At 41.1% G+C, this 19448-nt stretch overlaps 1 protein-coding gene across 2 annotated transcripts; it reads right to left on the bottom strand.

Moving 5' to 3' along the window:
* Positions 1-2921: 2921 nt before the first annotated feature.
* LOC129841492 (zinc finger protein 18-like) lies at positions 2922-6265 on the bottom strand. Of its 2 annotated transcripts, XM_055909781.1 has the most exons (4): positions 6156-6253; positions 5578-5817; positions 4658-4788; positions 2922-4469 (listed from the first exon to the last, which is right to left on the bottom strand). In XM_055909781.1, exons 2-4 carry the CDS (start codon positions 5807-5809, stop codon positions 3270-3272), a joined length of 1563 nt encoding a protein of 520 aa, XP_055765756.1. In that variant the 5' UTR covers positions 5810-5817; positions 6156-6253; the 3' UTR covers positions 2922-3269. The 2 variants fall into 2 exon arrangements, with proteins under 2 accessions (XP_055765756.1, XP_055765755.1); XM_055909780.1 differs by having other exon boundaries at positions 5578-6265.
* Between the last annotated feature and the right edge of the window lie 13183 nt (positions 6266-19448).

Raw genomic sequence — 19448 nt, 5'->3', positions numbered from 1 at the left:
AACAGTGCGTACAGGGCTCTGGAGACGCACAGGAGGCTTGGTGCGTGATGCCGGAACTGGAGGTACTGGGCTGGAGACACGCACCACAGGGAGAGTGCGTGGAGGAGGAACAGGGCTCTGGAGACGCACTGGAAGCCTGGTGCGTAGTGTAGGCACTGGTGGTACTGAGCTGGGGCGGGAAGGTGGCGCCGGATATACCGGATCGTGCAGGCGTACTGGCTCCCTTGAGCACTGAGCCTGCCCAACCTTACCTGGTTGCATGCTCCCCGTAGCCCGTCCAGTGCGGGGAGGTGGAATAACCCGCACTGGGCTGTGTTGGCGAACCGGGGACACCATGCGTAAGGCTGGTGCCATGTACACCGGCCCGAGGAGACGTACTGGAGGCCAGATATGTTGAGCCGGCTTCATGGCACTTGGCTCAATGCTCACTCTAGCCCGGCTAGTGCGGGGAGGTGGAATAACCCGCACCGGGCTATGAACACGTACAGGAGACACCATACGCTCTACTGCGTAACACAGTGTCTGCCCGTACTCTCGCTCTCCACGGTAAGCCCGGGAAGTTGGCGCAGGTCTCCTACCTGACTTCGCCACACTCCCACGAAAAAGGGGTAAAAAAATAAATAAAATACTCTGTGCAGGGAGTTTTTTAAGTCTTAAAAAAAAGTTCTTATAGGATTCTTAGGACCTTTTCTGAGATGCTTTGAGGATACGGCCCCAGCGCAAAGAGTCTGAGTAAAAGTGCTGATTGAGGATCAGTTCTTATTCATTACGATCTAAAAGACAAAACTGATCCTAGATCAGCAATCCTACTCTGATAGGCTTTGTGGATACAGTCCCTGACCTAATAGCATACAGACAGTAGTTCACAGTGGGCTCACCTCAGCGAGACTGTGAGTGGTCCTGTGCTGCTCAGCTGGTTCCTCTGTGGGTTCAGGAGGTATAGTCTGGTTGTCCTCCATGACCATGGTCCCCTCAGGGTTCCCCAGACCCCCCACACACCCCTCCTCCTTCACCAGCAGCACCTCTGGACCCTCCTCAATCTCCACGTCATGAATCCTACACTGTAGTCATATTATAGAATGACTTCATTGTTGTTAAACAGACCATGGTGGACATAAATGTGATGTTGTGGGAAAATATAAGTCAGCTATGATAAGTCAAAAGTCATCAGACAAACCTGACTAAACTATTTTGACGTGTACAGTAGCTATTTGTAAGTGTGTGGGTATATTTAGTAAGCTCAAGGTCATAAACGATATCTTAACCGCTATCGATAGGAAACAGTACTGTGCAGCCATATTCATTGACCTGGCCAAGGCTTTTGACTCTGTCAATCACCACATCCTCATCGGCAGACTCGACAGCCTTGGTTTCTCTAATGATTGCCTCGCCTGGTTCACCAACTACTTCTCTGATCGAGTTCAGTGTGTCAAATCGGAGGGTCTGTTGTCCGGACCTCTGGCAGTCTCTATGGGGGTGCCACAGGGTTCAATTCTTGGACCGACTCTCTTCTCTGTATACATCAATGATGTCGCTCTTGCTGCTGGTGAGTCTCTGATCCACCTCTACGCAGACGACACTATTCTGTATACTTCTGGCCCTTCTCTTGACACTGTGTTAACAACCCTCCAGGCGAGCTTCAATGCCATACAACTCTCCTTCCGTGGCCTCCAATTGCTCTTAAATACAAGTAAAACTAAATGCATGCTCTTCAACCGATCGCTGCCTGCACCTGCCCGCCTGTCCAGCATCACTACTCTGGACGGCTCTGACTTAGAATATGTGGACAACTACAAATATCTAGGTGTCTGGTTAGACTGTAAACTCTCCTTCCAGACTCACATCAAGCATCTCCAATCCAAAGTTAAATCTAGAATCGGCTTCCTATTCCGCAACAAAGCATCCTTCACTCATGCTGCCAAACATACCCTTGTAAAACTGACCATCCTACCAATCCTCGACTTCGGTGATGTCATTTACAAAATAGCCTCCAAAACCCTACTCAATAAATTGGATGCAGTCTATCACAGTGCCATCCGTTTTGTCACCAAAGCCCCATATACTACCCACCACTGCGACCTGTACGCTCTCGTTGGCTGGCCCTCGCTTCACACTCGTCGCCAAACCCACTGGCTCCAGGTCATCTACAAGACCCTGCTAGGTAAAGTCCCCCCTTATCTCAGCTCGCTGGTCACCATAGCAACGCCCACCCGTAGCACGCGCTCCAGCAGGTATATCTCTCTGGTCACCCCCAAAACCAATTCTTCCTTTGGCCGCCTCTCCTTCCAGTTCTCTGCTGCCAATGACTGGAACGAACTACAAAAATCTCTGAAACTAGAAACACTTATCTCCCTCACTAGCTTTAAGCACCAGCTGTCAGAGCAGCTCATAGATTACTGCACCTGTACATAGCCCATCTATAATTTAGCCCAAACAACTACCTCTTTACCTACTGTATTTATTTATTTTGCTCCTTTGCACCCCATTATTTCTATCTCTACTTAGCACCTTCTTCCACTGCAAACCAACCATTCCAGTGTTATTTTTTTTACTTGCTATATTGTATTTACTTCGCCACCATGGCCTTTTTATATTTTTTTATATTTATTTATATATATATTTTGTTTGCCTTCACCTCCCTTATCTCACCTCACTTGCTCATATTGTATATAGACTTATTTTCACTGTATTATTGACTGTATGTTTGTTTTTACTCCATGTGTAACTATGTGTTGTTGTATGTGTCGAACTGCTTTGCTTTATTTTGGCCAGGTCGCAATTGTAAATGAGAACGTGTTCTCAATTTGCCTACCTGGTTAAATAAAGGTGAAATAAATAAATAAAATAAACATGGTTATAAAGCGCTGTCAGGTGAATACAGATGTGATGTATACTAAAGAGTCTCAATTAAAGTCTTAAAATTAAAAGTCCAATTGTGTGTTTATTAAAACAAACAACTTCAATACACCATAAGAAAACCACACATACATCAACAAAAAATTAGGCATGAACTTGATACACTGCATTCATTTTCTCATTAAAAGTGTCTTGGGGAAAAAATTAAGTAGTTTAATGGAAGTAATCAAATGGGCATTTGTGAACATCATATAGCCTACACAGTACAAACACAATATGTAACAGATTTGTAGGCTTATATATCACGCAATGTCTGGATGCAACATTCTACCCAGGAATATTCAACACCGAAATCTGTTACTCCTGTTATTCTAAACCTCAGAAGCTATCGAGTGGAATGGTTACTTTCTATGTTATAGAGTGGAGTGTTTTTTCTGCTGGTGTATCCTGAGGTAGCTCCTCTCTGAAAACCTCTTCCCGCAGTGAGTACAAGTGAACGGCCGCTCTCCCGTGTGGACCTTCAGGTGCATCTTCAAGTGACCGGCCTGGGCGAAGCGCATGTGGCACTGGGTACAGCTATAGGGTTTCTCCCCAGTGTGCACCCTCTGGTGCCTCTTCAGGTTGCCAGCCTGGGTGAAGCGCATGTGACACTGGGTACAGCTGTAGGGCTTCTCCCCCGTGTGTACCCTCTGGTGGATCTCCACCTTCTGGGGGCAGCTGAAGCCTTTGTTACAGAACATACAGAGGAACCGTTTATCTTTACTATTGCCTGATGTAGCTTCCCCTCTCTGAGCCTGGGCTCTAGTCCTGTCGTTTGAGTTCAATACCTGATCGAAGAGGACGCTGCCATGTGAATCAGAAGGCCCCATCGACGTGGACAAAGGGTCGCGATCCCTGAGCGTGTGTAAAGGGTAGTGGGTAGCGACATTTGGATTTGTCTCCAAGCTTTCCCTGTAATCTAAGAAATCTCTGCCCTGTGAGTGTCCATCTCCTAGGAGACTATCTGCATTCCATGTGGGAGGAATGTCGCCCTCCACTTTCACAGTCACTTCATCTACGGCCATACCCTCCCCTGCCTTATATAGGCACCCTTCAGAGTATACACTTCTACTGCACCGGTTCCAGTCCCGTCTAGACAGATCAGTCTGTGCCTCTAAACCCAAGGGAATGCTGCTAGGGTCCATCTCTGAAGTGTAAGAACAAGACGGATCATTACCAGTCTCTGACGCGCCACCTGAGTCCGGATGGGAATGAACTGTCCTCGGGCTCGGGTTTCCATAAAGTAAATACTCTGAGGCGGGAGCAGGAGGGCAGCCCAGTCTCCCCAGCCCCAGTCTCTCTGGGTCCAACATTTGGTCAGATCCTGTGTGTAAAAGCCTGTGTGTTACAGTTAAAGTCTCTGTGTCTGTCTCTGACTTGAGGACGGCGTTCAGCGTTCCACTGACCTCCGTCACGCTGCGTCGGGTCTTGGGCTGCGCTGGGGCGGTGTCGGGTTCGTCCGTGGCTACAGGGGGCGCTCCAGCCAATCCAGTCTGGATGTCCCTAATGTGCAGTGTGTTCTCCTCTCCTTCAGACCTCTCCTGCTTGACCCCAGGACCTGCAGCCTCTGCAGACTGACACAAGAAGAGAGGTGGTTATTACCGGTACATGAGTTGAATTAGATAACAATGTCGTTCGGAAGTCTTACAAGCGCACCTATGATGAGAATGTACATGTAAGCAAGTGAATAGGTGAGGGGAGCCTTTCTGAAATAAAGGGGCATCAAAGTAACTAATGTTTTATTCAACACTATTACACTAACCTCGATCACTATAATGTGCTGGGTTGGGGTTCCATTCCCCTCATCAACAGTGATTGGTTGGTCATCTCTCAATGTATTTTGTCCCGATGGCTTCACTAAGTTCCTGTGGCCTCCAGGGAGATGTCCTTCACCTGAGAGAGTAATTGGAGGAAAATAAGCAGATTGTTTAGCTACTGTCAAGCCAGCAGCATACCACCCTGCATACCACTGCTGGCTTGCTTCTGACGCTAAGCAGGGTTGGTCCTGGTCAGTCCCTGGATGGGAGTCCAGATGCTGCTGGAAGTGGTGTTGGAGGGCCAGTAGGAGGCACTCTTTCCTCTGGTCTAAAAAATATCCCAATGCCCCAGGGCAGTGATTGGGGACACTGCCCTGTGTAGGGTGCCGTCTTTCGGATGGGACGTTAAACGGGTGTCCTGACTCTCTGAGGTCATTAAAGATCCCAGGGCACTTATCGTAAGAGTAGGGGTGTTAACCCCGGTGTCCTGGCTAAATTCCCAATCTGGCCCTCAAACCATCATGGTCACCTAATATTCCCCAGTTTACAATTGGCTCATTCATCCCCCTCCTCTCCCCTGTAACTATTCCCCAGGTCGTTGCTGCAAATGAGAACGTGTTCTCAGTCAACTTACCTGGTAAAATAAAAAAATTAAAAAAATAAAATACTATATTATACACTGTTGACAGTTATTGGTATGTTGTATACTATTGACACTGTCTAGAGTTGGCAAGGATGTAAGCTAACACTTTGCATAACTTCTTGAAATATTATTTATTGATCAATGTAGTATGTTTGATGCATCACATTGTTTTAAATTAGTAAATAGGAAATGCAGTAAATCAAGAATATTATAATTTTGTCTTTGCGCAAGATAGCTAAGTAATCAGGGGAATTATTGCATACTATCCAAAAACTGACCTACCTCTTGCTATTCCTCTGTATCGGTCAAGGATCTTGATACTGGGCCGACTGGCGAGGACGCGCTCTCGCGTTGTCCTCTCTGCGCGCTCCCGTGCCACCTTCAGTTCCAGTAGTTTCCTCCGCAACCCCCTGTTTTCTTTCTGGCTTTGAGTTATTTCCAAACGAAACACTGCATAGTCGTCGTCTACGAGTTTACAGATCTCTGCCACGGCTGCATTCGCTAACACCTCCATGATGGAGGCTATTTGAGTGTGAAAAACCATACAGTTAGCCATTGTTAGCAGCTAGCCAGTGTTACCTAGATAACATCTATCAACCAAGTTCTGTCTCTAATGCGAATTAAGTATGTGATGCTATGCAGTTAAATCAGTAATATTTTTAGTTGGGTGTTAATACACGCCTAAATAACAATAAAAACGCGAACGTGGAAATAGTTTTTGGACACTTCATTTCCGTAAAGATTATATACAACTAGGTCGTATTTATCAGTTGCCTGAATTCCACGTGCGTCCACTTATATCAGTACATTTATAATAGCCTAAACATTACCAAACTTATATTCGATTGAATAAGTCTCACGTATTTCGACACCCCTAAACCTTATCTCACGAGGACCGATTTTGGGCGGCGTAAATCCTTTCGCTTCGACTCCTCTCTGCTTCCGTTTACTTCATCTTCCTGCGAGTTTCCGGCAGACTTGACGCTGTTGCTGACTTTTACAGGTCGGAGTGTGAATTGCACAATATGTCACAGAAAAGAAGGGGGGAAATAAATCTCACCACTATCTAACGCTACACATATACAACTTTATACTAATAATTTTGTCCTACCAGATCCTACTACAGGCCAACAGCTGCTGCCACTACCACATCTATTTTCTGGGATTTACGCTCCATCAGTGCAGACAATTAATAACCATAGGAATAAAAGCAATAAATCCTACCTTACTAAAACTCACCCTCTCTGGATCTCTCTTCAGACCTGCTCACTGGGGGGCTCCCAGTGAAACCTTGGCCAGTGGCGATTTTAGCATGTAAATCTTGGTGGGACAAACATAACAAAAAATGTTAGATGCATGCCAGTGTAACCTGCTCTGTACCGGTACCTTTCTGCGTTGTGTTCTGGTAAGGTGTAGATGGAAGACGGGGCTCTGGACACAATTCTGCCGATTGTCTCTCTTTTAACGACTGCATGGAATGGGTAAAAATACAAGGCTAAAGTTAATGCTGCAGTCTGTGGACTCCCATACAAGTATATGTGTCTGACAAAAGACAGTGCAGAATACCCGTAAGAAAATCATCAGAAAACTCATGCTGTCTGCACCTGAAAGAGACCCTCTCCCGCAACAAAGCTATCGACCGAGGTAAAGACAGTTTAAAGTTGGATATTCCACGGATATTCGCGCTTTCAAACCACTCGAGCCAAAGACTCCAAATAAGTGTCATGATGTTGGGAAAGTTGCGCACAACATTGCACAGGTCTTATTTTCACGATCTGGACATTAATTCACGTTCCAAAGCTAATAAACATGTGTAAATGTGAGCAGCATTTTGTATTCATAGTTGAATTAGTTAGGGAGCGTAAACAAAGTACAAACTTTTTTAACATTCGAATGTCAGTAGCTCCTTGGTCATGTGACCTACTTGACTCAAACAAACTTCAGAATGTCCACGGACTAGCCTTATATATTGCACACTCTTGTTTGTGTACTGTGAAATCAAGCAGTGTAACGTACATTTTTCTTAGTTTTACATTTCAATAGCTCCTTGGTCATGTCAATTACACACCTAAGAAGCGTGAGGTGGATATACACCCATATTGCATAACCTCTAGTCATTTATCTTCTATATTGTTGTACATAAATATTAGTTTGACAATTAGGGGGTTCAGTCCAGTGTTGTTTACCCTTTCATATTTATCTATAATAATTGGTAGTTCTAAGTACTTATTTTCTCTGTTTTTTATTTTGCCACAGTATTTAACAGCGGTACACAATAGGAGAGAGACAGATAATATCTCCTTTCATCGTTAATATCAACCATAAAGGAAAAGGGCAAAATACGAGAGTCATGCTATTAATTGTTCAAAGTAGGGATGGAGAGTGAGCTAGTAAGGTAGGCTGCAGTGGGTTTGCTGGTCAATAAATATACTGAACATGTTACCCCAGTAATGGTGGCCATAAAATCAATGAATAAAAATGGAATATTGACAGAAATTGTAGACCTTTAATCTTTTCCAACATGTCAACAGACACTTTACTTCAAATAAGTATGAAACATTTCGCAGTGTTAACTTTCTCTTTATCCCTGGTTGATGTACATTTCAGAGCCTCTTCAGTGTGGATGGGGTATAGCATACATTTTCAACAACAAAGACAGCACTTCCAGTTTCTGTTCACTCTGTTCAACTCTTTTGCCTTCATTCCTAGGCACAGCACATGGAACCACCGTTGGCATGCAAACATTAAATCTAAAACAAAACAAAGCGTAACATGTTATAAATAATATCAAATATCAATGCAGTATAACAAATTAGCCATCCATTGTGTTATATCATAAATTGTCTTACATGCCGTCACTGTTGTCAAAAGATTATAAACATGTTAAATAAAGTTACTAGTCAGTCTTTGGGCCACATCCAGGTTCTTTATCAGTGGCACACATGAAGCAGTTGTTGGCTTTGTTGAACTCTGAAATCATAGGCATGAACTGAACATATGGCTGTTCCACACAACTACATAAAAATAAAGAATTTACATTTACTTTGAATTAAATGTCATTACATATCAGACATTTTTAGTATATCCTCAAGCCATTTCTTTTCGCAGTTGCTCCATGTGTTTTTGTGAAGATTCTATATCAATTTGGGAGGGGATGTTGGGGAAGTTCTGTGCAACTTCCTTGGCCATCTACACCAAAAAGCAAAATAAAGTTTTTGACCTAATTGTCACATAACAGCTTACCATTCATTATTGAAAATATAACTATCAAACCTGCATTACAAAGACCTTGCAGCTGAAGGTGTCCTGCTGCATGGTGTGAGTTATTTTCCCTCCTTTCCACTTTATGTCCACCCAGTCGTCTTTTCCATGTCAAGATCTTCTCATTTTTTGATGTAAACATAATGGAATTCTGATTAGTTGTAGGCAAATAAATACGCAGGCCAAACCTGTAGTCTGATTTCCTTATCACTATAATCTAGTAGAGGTAATTTCCATTATGCCCAATTCTACACACAGCCTAAATTATAGGCACTGAACCATTTATAGGAGAATAATAAAAGTAGCATATAGTACGGACATAAGACATTCCCACATACAGTATACACATACAGAGGCATTTTTCAGCTATGATTTTACCACTCAGAATCCAGAATGGATATGACAATGTGGCCAGCACAGGACGTAATACACCCTTACAACAATCTACTTTTTGATCTTCTTGACTTCTTATCTGGTAAACTGCTACTATGTGTCAAGAAAAGAGACCCAATTAGGGGTTAGTGTACTCAAGTAAAAAAGGGCTGGTTTAGATTAAAAACTATTGCCCTGTGTCCCCGTTCATAGGGGCATGAGAGACTAGTCAGTGGTAGAATTGAGTTGGCACTTTATTGGCCCAAACACCCACAGACCCACAAGGTTGAAGTTACTCATGGACAGTAAGTAATTTTTTTGCATTGACGCATTGTGTCTTCTAATTGACCAAGAATAGGATCCAAAGTGTTAGGAAATATTTGTTCCCATAAATACAAAGGAGGATGTATCTCCTCATACCTCTGGCACTTTAGTCAGACAGCCAGACTGTGTAAAAACTTTGTGATGGGGCCTGCAACAGAGTTCCCATTGACTAAGCACCACGGAGACCAATCAGAAAGGGGAGAGAATACATACAGATCAAGGGTGCCAATTGAAAGTCAAGGGGTGTGTCTGTGCCTTTTGGATTACTCTCTCTTTACAGAGAACCCCTGTGGTTCAAGTCAAGAGCTACCCTTCCCCTTTCAGTCTGCTCTGTGCATGTCTGACAGTGACAGAGCCAGCAGCCAAGAGTATGTCATTTTTCACAGTATGTCATAAAAAATTATTACATTTATGAATGTATGAAAAATGCTAATATGTATTACATCCAGTACAATCGAATAACTATAGTCCACTGACTATATAAGGGTAGTCAGTGGACATTCCGAACCTTGTTTTAAGTCAGTAGGTGACATGACCAAGGAGCTATTGAAATGAGAAAGTTTACAACCTAAGTGTATGTAAACTTCCGACTTCAACTGTACCTCTCCTCATCACGCTCTGAGCAAACTGAGTAAAAACATGGCTCCTGTTGATGACATCACAGCATTAACACAATTCAGGAAATAAATACAAAATAATTCATTCTTGTAAGTAGTGTAATACATCTCAAAATAACTTTAAAATAATAAATAAAAATAAATATGAGGGATTTTTGGGGTGAAATACATAAAGTATATTTTACACCTGTTACACCGGCAAAGCTACTACACAACACAACACTAAACAATACATCAAATGCACTATAACGGTGACAAACAGTGCCCACAAATTGTTAGGGACTACATAAAGCTGTCCCAACAGCAGAGTCCCAACAGCAGTTCCAACATCTTACCACTGCTACACCTGGATTTCAGCAGAGCCTTGTCTAGCAGCGAAACAGTTAATTCAGCCTCATTTACTGCATTTAAAAAAACATAGCTGATATGGCTGACTTGCTTGAACAAATGTGGTTTCTACTGACAATTGAGATGTACAAACTATGGCATAAGGGGATGACAAGTGGATAAGAGGCAATCCATAATTTCGATGAAGATATTAATGAGCGAGCGACGACTGACGTAGTCAATACAACTATTTGTTCAGCACTTTTGAAATGTACAGCAACGGAATTCAGAACATGGGTCGTTCTTACAATGTACTCCCTGTACAACAAGTCAGAACCGTAGGATAAATAAAGGGGCATATAAACAGACAATGAAAGCTCTTACAATATTCAATGATTGCATTTCTCTAAAACAGGTTATAGGCTACATGTGCACCACCAAGTTAGAACAGTAGGTGAAATTAAGAGGTGAAAATAGACCAAATTATTAGGGTGAGGCACATTGGACTCCGTTTGGGTCTTTGCGTGTCAAAAAAGATACACGTCATATAACACTACTTGACGTGTTAGACAAGCTTTTAATTTGACGTGTCAAATAGCACAATTCTATTATAGAATGTTGTGTGTGCTGAATTTGCACGTGCTAGCTAAGCGCCACCACTGCTATCAGTAGCACTGTCAAAGCTGTACAAAACAAGCACACAACACACAGGCCACGAACAATGTGTGTGTCACGCCTTGACCTTAGAGATCCCTGTTTATTCTCTATATTTTGGTTAGGTCAGGGTGTGACTAGGGTGGGTACTCTAGTTTTTGTATATCTATGTTTTCTTTTTCGTTGTTGGCTTAGTATGGTTCCCAATCAGAGGCAGCTGTCTATCGTTGTCTCTGATTGGGGATCATACTTAGGCAGCCCTTTTTCCCACATTCAGTTTCCCACATTTTGTCTTTGTATGGTTGCATGTATTTTGCACGACGAAGCTTTTCGTTCGTTGTTTATTGTTTTTTTTCGCTGGTTCACATTTAAATAAAGTATGATGAACCAAAATCACGCTGCGCCTTGGTCTACCCTTAACGATGAACGTTAGTGTGTACAATACCTCGTTGGTGAAAATAGACCAAATTATTAGGGTGAGGCACATGGGCTACTAACAGCTTACTACACAGGATATAGTTAGTAATACTTTCTTAGCTACAGTATACATAACTCCCTTGCATATTACATCATTTATGCAGCAGCATACAAGACATTTTTGGACTCATCTTGTGAAGCTGGCGCGGCAGTCCTTTGTGGGCAAATTTTGTCATCAAACTTTGTCATCAAAGTCTAGCATTCACAGCCACTCCATTGAATAGCAGGCTAACGTTAGTAGTTGCTTTGCAATGCTTGCAGTTAGCCACTGATTCCTTCTAAACGACTCATTGTTGTGTTTTCCAACTTGTTGTGTAATCTTTATCTCCAATGGCCGATGAGCACTGATATGTTTTTTTTTTTTTATTATTTATTTTTATCCCCTTTTCTCCCCAATTTTCGTGGTATCCAATCGCTAGTAATTACTATCTTGTCTCATCGCTACAACTCCCGTACGGGCTCGGGAGAGACGAAGGTCGAAAGCTATGCGTCCTCCGAAGCACAACCCAACCAAGCCGCACTGCTTCTTTAACACAGCGCGCCTCCAACCCGGAAGCCAGCCGCACCAATGTGTCGGAGGAAACACCGTGCACCTGGCCCCCTTGGTTAGCGTGCACTGCGCCCAGCCCTCCACAGGATTCGCTGGAGCGCGATGAGACAAGGAAATCCCTACCGGCCAAACCCTCCCTACCCCGGACGACGCTGGCCCAATTGTGCGTCGCCCCACGGACCTCCCGGTCGCGGCCGGAGCACTGATATGTTTTATCTTGAATTTCTCTTCGTTATTTAACTTCATATGACAAGGGTTGAAAAGGATTTGCCAGTAGATTGTCGACTTGATTCATGATGATGACTGCTAGCTAAGACTTTGAAAGTAAGATGTTGACATGATCAGTCCAATCAAAGCTACAGTACATATAATGTGATTTGATGTAACTTTATCTGTGGCCAATAACATTGAGCCTTCTTGGAAGGGCACTGGTACTATAACTCTATGGCAGTACCCAAAAGGCAGACATTTTGGATGTCTACCCTTTTTTTTTACTTAAAAAAAATATATATTTTATTTTATTCATAATACAAAAATCAACTTATATTGCTATATCAAACATGTCTAGCAAACCAAACACAGGTATTAAAAATGCTCAAACATACAAAAAATATAAATACAAATAAAATACCAAAAATAATCAATTTAAGTGCAATTATATTCACTCTGAAAATATCTTATTATAATGAATCGTGAAGATGTTATTCTTGTTGTTATTCACTAGGGTTAGTGTTTTAATAAGATAATTAAATTCAATCAGAAAAATTGGTAATTTTGGTATAGAATTTTGGAATTTTTGTTTGTGTATAAAGTATTTGACAACAAGAATTTAAAAAATGAACAATCATTTCAGTGGTTTTGTTATCATTGCAATAGTAACATATTATATATTTTATGTTAAAATTATAGGCAGTGTTCATAATGTTAAATAAGTACTTTGCAAGGTTTTCCCAAAATTCTGACACAAATTTACATTCAAAGAACAAGTGAGACAGATTCTCACCTTCTTTTTCACAGAAAACGCAGATATCATCAATAGCCACAAATTTGGAAATCATAGAATTACATGGATATATCTTATGTAAAATTTTGAAGTGCACTTCCTTAACTTTGTTTGGTATACAGTATTTGTTTAGGCCTTAACCATGCATTTTTCCAGACATGTCAGGAATAAGCATGTTCCAGAAAAACTTTCCTCTCGGTGTAAGTTGGTTTTGTGAATGAAGAATTTGTCTCATATATTTATTACAACAAGATCTCTCAAGTAAGCCCACGCCTTCCAATCTGAGTTCTGGATAAAATTTGTGATCATTCCCAGAATTAAGATGACTTTTCATAAGTGTAGTTAGACCACTGAGAATGGCTTTGATCACAGAAATAAACTCTCTGAAAGGTATTGGAAACTCTTTCAATGTTATAAATTGTTCATATTGGAGCATATTACCCTTGTTGTCGAAAATATCAAGAAGAAAGTCAATATTCCTCTCATGCCAGCTGGGGTAGAACAATGACTTATTCCTTACAGTTATGTCTGAATTATTCCACAAAAGAGCTTTATGAGGGGAAAAATTGTACAGGAAACATATTTTCCAGGCCAGTAAAGCTTGTTGATGAAACCTAGCCAATTTACCAGGTAATCTTTCAGGAATATAATTACATTTCAGTAAAAATTGAAGAACTCCCAATTTATTAAACACATTATTTGGAATGAAATACCATATTGAATCAGTATCGAGCAAACATTTTTTCAACCAGTTTATCTTGAAAGTGTTATTTATGTCAACAAAATCCAACACTTCTAGACCACCTTCAGCTCTTTTGTTAGAAAGGACATATTTTTTTAGTTTGTGAGACTTATTTTTCCAGACGAAGTCAAGAAAGGTCTTATTGATCTCTTTACAAGTTGCTGGATTTACACATAACGATAATGAGGGGTACACAAAACGAGACAATCCCTCTGCCTTGGACAGAAGTACTCTCCCAAGTATAGAAAGATCTCTTTGTAGCCAATTATTGAATATATTTTTAGTTCTCTTAATTTTAGGAGAGAAATTCAAATGTTGTCTGACTAAGTGGTTTTTTGACAGATGTATTCCTAAATATTTAACACAGTCCTTTACAGGAATATTTTCAATTTCTTTATCATCAGAGTCAAATAAACATAAGATTTCACATTTAGAAACGTTCAGCATTAATCCTGATGCAATAGAAAATGCAGTTATAGCATTAAGGGCATGTCTTTGTCATCATCATTATCACTCCAGTGTTAATCTGCTAAATTGTAATTATTCGATTTATTGCCTACCTCATGCCTTTTGCACACATTGTATATAGATTCTCTTTTTCCTACCATGTTATTGACTTGTTTATTGTTTACTCCATGTGTAACTCTGTGTTGTTGTCTGTTCACACTGCTATGCTTTATCTTGGCCAGGTCGCAGTTGCAAATGAGAACTTGTTCTCAACTAGCCTACCTGGTTAAATAAAGGTGAAATAAAAATAAAATAAAAATCAGAGTCAAAGGGCATTTCTTTATTATCAGAGTCAAATAAACATAAGATTTCACATTTAGAAACATTCAGCATTAACCCTGATGCAATAGAAAATGCAGTTATAGCATTAAGGGCACATGCCCTTAATGCTATAACTGCATTTTCTCTGAACTGCATTTTCTCTGATGATAAAGAAATTGAAAATATTCCTGTAAAGGACTGTGTTAAATATTTAGGAATACATCTGTCAAAAAACCACTTAGTCAGACAACATTTGAATTTAAGGGCATTCCTGGTCTTTGTCTCTTAAAACTTCTTCATAATAGGGGGCGCTGTTATCACTTTGGGGAAAAATCGTGCCCAAATTAAACGGCCTCGTACTCTGTTCTAGATCATACAATATGCATATTATTATTACTATTGGATAGAAAACACTCTGAAGTTTCTAAAACTGTTTGAATTATATCTGTGAGTAAAACAGAACTAATTTGGCAGCAAACTTCCAAACAGGAAGTGAAAATTCTGAAAATGGGGATCTGTGTCAGGGCCTGCCTATTCAACTGGCTTATATTTATGGATCTGTATGCACTTCATACGCCTTCCACTAGATGTCAACCGGCAGTAAAATGTTGAATGGGGTGTCTAGCTTGATCTGGTCCGCTCTTTAGTCAGTATTCAGAGCTTGACAGGTCCGCTCTTTAGTCAGTATTCACCTGCGCACCAGGGAACCTAACATTGTCTTCTGAAATGCGTTACGTATACACGACGAAATGCTCCGGCTCTGATTTTATTGGATACATATGAGAAAAACATCCTAAAGTAGGATTTTCAACCGAGTTTGACCAGTTTATTCTACGTTTATTGGGAATTTTGGAATTTTTCGTTCAGTGCGCAAAGATTTCTTGGACATGTGCCCTCCACATGGCTAGCCAAAGTTGCTAATTCGACAGAAGAAATGGACATTCTAAAACAAAACAACGATTTATTCTGGAACTAGGACTCCTTGCACAACATTCTGATGGAAGATCATCAAAAGTAAGGGAATATTTATGATGTTATTTCGTATTTTTGTGGAATATGTTGGCTCCAACAAGGCGGAGAATAGGTGAGCGCTGTCTCACAATATTGCATGCTGTATGTTGTACTAAAGTTATTTTTTAAAATCTAACACAGCGGTTGCATGAAGAACCAATGTATCTTTCATTTGCTGCACAACACGTATTTTTTAGTAAAGTTTATGATGAGTTTTTTGGTTAGATTACGTGACTGTCCAAAATTGCTCCGGACAATTTAGTGCATCATGGCTACTTATTCACAATGTAAAACCAGGATTTGTAGCTCTAAATATGCACATTTTCGAACAAAACATAAATGTATTGTATAACATGATGTTATAAGACTGTCACCTGATGAAGTTGTCCAAAGGTTAGTGATTAATTTTATCTCTATTTCTAGGTTTTGTGAAAGCTATGTTGGCGGTGAATAAATGGCCTTGTGTGTTTGGCTATTGTGGTGAGCTAATATAAATATATATTTTGTTTTCGCTGTAAAACACTTAAAAAATCGGAAATATTGGCTGGATTCACAAGATGTTTATCTTTCATTTGCTGTACACCATGTATTTTTCATAAATGTTTTATGATGAGTATTTATGTATTTCACGTTGATCTCTGTAATTATTCTAGCTGTTTTGGTGCTATTTGTGATGGTGGCTGCAATGTAAAACTACGAGTTATACCTCAAATATGCACATTTTTGAACAAAACATAAATGTATTGTATAACATGATGTTATAAGACTGTCATCTGATGAAGTTGTTCAAGGTTAGTGATTCATTTTATCTCTATTTGTGGGTTTTGTGAAAGATACCTTTGCGGTGGAAACATGGTGAAAACATGGCGTTGTGTGTTTGGCTATTGTGGTGAGCAAATATAAATATATATTGTGTTTTCGCTGTAAAACATTTTAAAAATCGGAAATGATGGCTGGATTCACAAGATGTTTATCTTTCATTTGCTGTATTGGACTTGTGATTTCATGAAATTATATTATATGATATCCCTGTCGCGTTAGGCTAGGCTATGCTAGTCAGCTTTTTTGATGAGGAGGATCCCGGATCCGGGAGGGTGACTCGTTAGAGGTTTTAAGAAAAGAGTGGTATCATCAGCCAGTTGGGAAATTTTGATTTCTTTGTTAAAAATGTTTAAGCCATACAAATTTGCGTCATTCAGAATATCTAGAGATAGAAGTTCCACAACCAAAATGAATAAAAATTGTGAAATTGGGCATCCCTGTCGTACACTTCTGTTGATACTAAATCTTTTGGAAGTATTAAGGTTTAGTAGCACAGAACTATTTATATCTTTGTAAAACATGCAAATTACTTTAATAAAACATTCACCAAATCCAAAAAGTTTGAGACCTAAAGAGAAATTCATGTTCAATTGTGTTTGGATGTCTACCCTTACTAAAGACTTAAACTTGGCGATGACGTATTGTCCCCATGTGTGACAGAACACTGAGCCATTCATGGCGCAATGCTCCTATTTTCTGCTGGCTCGCCCCAACACCACAGAAAGCACTGAGCTAGACTGAAACACCTGCATTTTGGAGCTGCCTTACTCAAGAAAACAAAAAAGAGACCAGGTGTGTATGCAGCTTTATTATTTTACATTGTTTGCAAACTGATATGTGACACTGATATGTGACACGTATTAATGCCAAAATAACATGCAAAACAAGCAAGCCCCCACCAAAAAATAGTTATATTTACACTACCGTTCAAAACTTTGGGGTCACTTAGAAATGTCCTTGTTTTTGAAAGGCATATTTTCTGTCCATTAAAATAACATAAAATTGATCAGAAATACAGTGTAGACATTGTTAATGTTGTAAAGTACTATTGTAGCTGGAAATGCCTGATTTTATATGGAATATCTACATAAGCGTACAGAGGCCCATTATCAGCAACCGTCACTCCTGTGTTCCAATGGCACGTTGTGTTAGCTAATCCAGGTTTATCATTTTAAAAAGCTAATTGATCATTAGAAAACCCGTTTGCAATTATGTTAGCACAGCTGAAAAGTGTTGTTCTGATTAAAGAAGCAATACAACTGGCCTTCTTTAGACTAGTTGAGTATCTGGAGCATCAGCATTTGTGGGGTCAGTTACAGGCTCAAAATGGCCAGAAACAAAGTACTTTCTTCTGAAACTCGTCAGTCTATTCTTTTTCTGAGAAATTAAGGCTATTCCACGTGAGAAATTGCCAAGAAACTGAAGATCTCGTACAACGCTGTGTACTACTCCCTTCACAGAACAGAGCAAACTGTCTCTAACCAGAATACAAAGAGAAGTGGGAGGCCTCGGTGCACAACTGAACAAGAGGACAAGTACATTAGAGTGTCTAGTTTGAGAAACAGACACCTCACAAGTCCTCAACTGGCAGCTTCATTAAACAGTACCCACAAAACACCAGTCTCAACGTCAACAATGAAGAGGCGACTCCGGGATGCTGGCCTTCTAGGCACAGATTCACAGACTAGCAGCAAATAAACTTAAACAAAGGGGAATCAGAAAGTGTAGGCCTGCTCTCCATTGCTATTCAATGAAAATCTGCCTTCATTCTGCTTTGATCAACCTTTTTTGCCTCGGTGTGTGAATCCTAGCACAGATAGGCTAATTTGTTTTTATAGAGTTGCTGAACGCAAATTCGCAAAAATGTGAAGTGCTGGTATGGCATTCCGGACAGCTCCGGCCCAAGTCAAGCCCTGTATCTATATTAAAAAAACATGTTTATGCATATCGGGTTCGGGTTGGTAAGCCCCAGGTCCATTTTGGAATGAAGCCCCCGCCCCCCCCTCCATTAGTAAATAGTGTTAAACTTTAATAAAATTAAAGAGTTTTGGCTATGCCAGAACATCAAACAACTAGTCTGTTTTATGTGAGAATGTGAGCAAACCCAGCTGCTCAAGTGAGGGACTTAGTAATCAACAACATTACTCTTACCCCAAGACAGGACATGACAACTATAATATGTCAGGTAAAAAATGGTTCCCAGATGTCCCCTGTGTATATCTCAAGCCACACTGCTACGATTTATCACTGTTGTGGACACTCCTATGTCTGATAAGGATACTCAGGAAGGAGAAGTTATTGTAACAAAGTTTGCACTTGAAGGACCTCTCCTTGGTGTGAACTGTCTGGTGCTGCTTGATATATTTAGTCTTAGCGAAGCGCTTGCCCCACGTGGGGCGGGCGTACGGCTTATCTGCATCCGTTCCAATGCTCAGCCTCCCACGTTGTGACCCAATGACACCAGAGGAGGTAGAAGCAGGAGCCACCACCCTCAGGTGGTTCATATTTGAGCTCCCTCCTTGACCTCTAGCCATTGTTTGGGTGTTGTTGGGATTGTGTGCTGTGTTATAGGCTAGGTACCTCTTGTGGTGAACACCCATCCTGAACTTGTCTGTATTGGTGAGGTACTGAGGAAGGCTAGACCCAGGTCCAGAACATTCTATGAACCCAGTCACTAAGCTTTAGACGAGCCCCTAAGGAGAAGACAGACCTGCTGATAGACTACCACCAGGAAGGTCTCCCATCAGTCTCTGTGAAGGCTGAAGCCCAAGGTGACCTGCTCTGTTCATCATGGATACTGTGGTGTTTGTATCATAGGAACAGGAGGGTCTATCTCTATCAGCCCCAGGACCTGCTTCATCCCTGCACTGAGACTGTGAAGAGAAGGGTCTGGGCTGCAGACTGGATCCCTGACTGGAGCCTCTGTCTCTCTGATGACCACCAGGACTGAGGTGGTTCAGTCCACCTGTCCACTGGTTGTGTTCTGTGTGGTGGTGGAGTCTCTGTCCCTCGTGGTTGGGTCCTGGTTCTGACTCAGGAAAGAAGGGCGAAGGCTTCTCTACCAGGGTCCTGATCTGGGGCCAGGGTTTGTAACCAGCCAGCTCAGAGGTCCTGTCTCTTCCTCCAGTAACACTGGATACCTCCAGGTCTTCGTGGAATGCAGACTACAAACATATTGTACAGAAGAGCATAAAGGTTTATATAAGAAACTTTACTGTAACACAC

The sequence above is a fragment of the Salvelinus fontinalis genome, chromosome 42 (genome assembly GCF_029448725.1).
Source record: "Salvelinus fontinalis isolate EN_2023a chromosome 42, ASM2944872v1, whole genome shotgun sequence".
In the NCBI taxonomy this organism is placed as follows: Eukaryota; Metazoa; Chordata; class Actinopteri; order Salmoniformes; family Salmonidae; genus Salvelinus; species Salvelinus fontinalis.
This window is presented reverse-complemented; position numbering and strand designations above follow the sequence as displayed.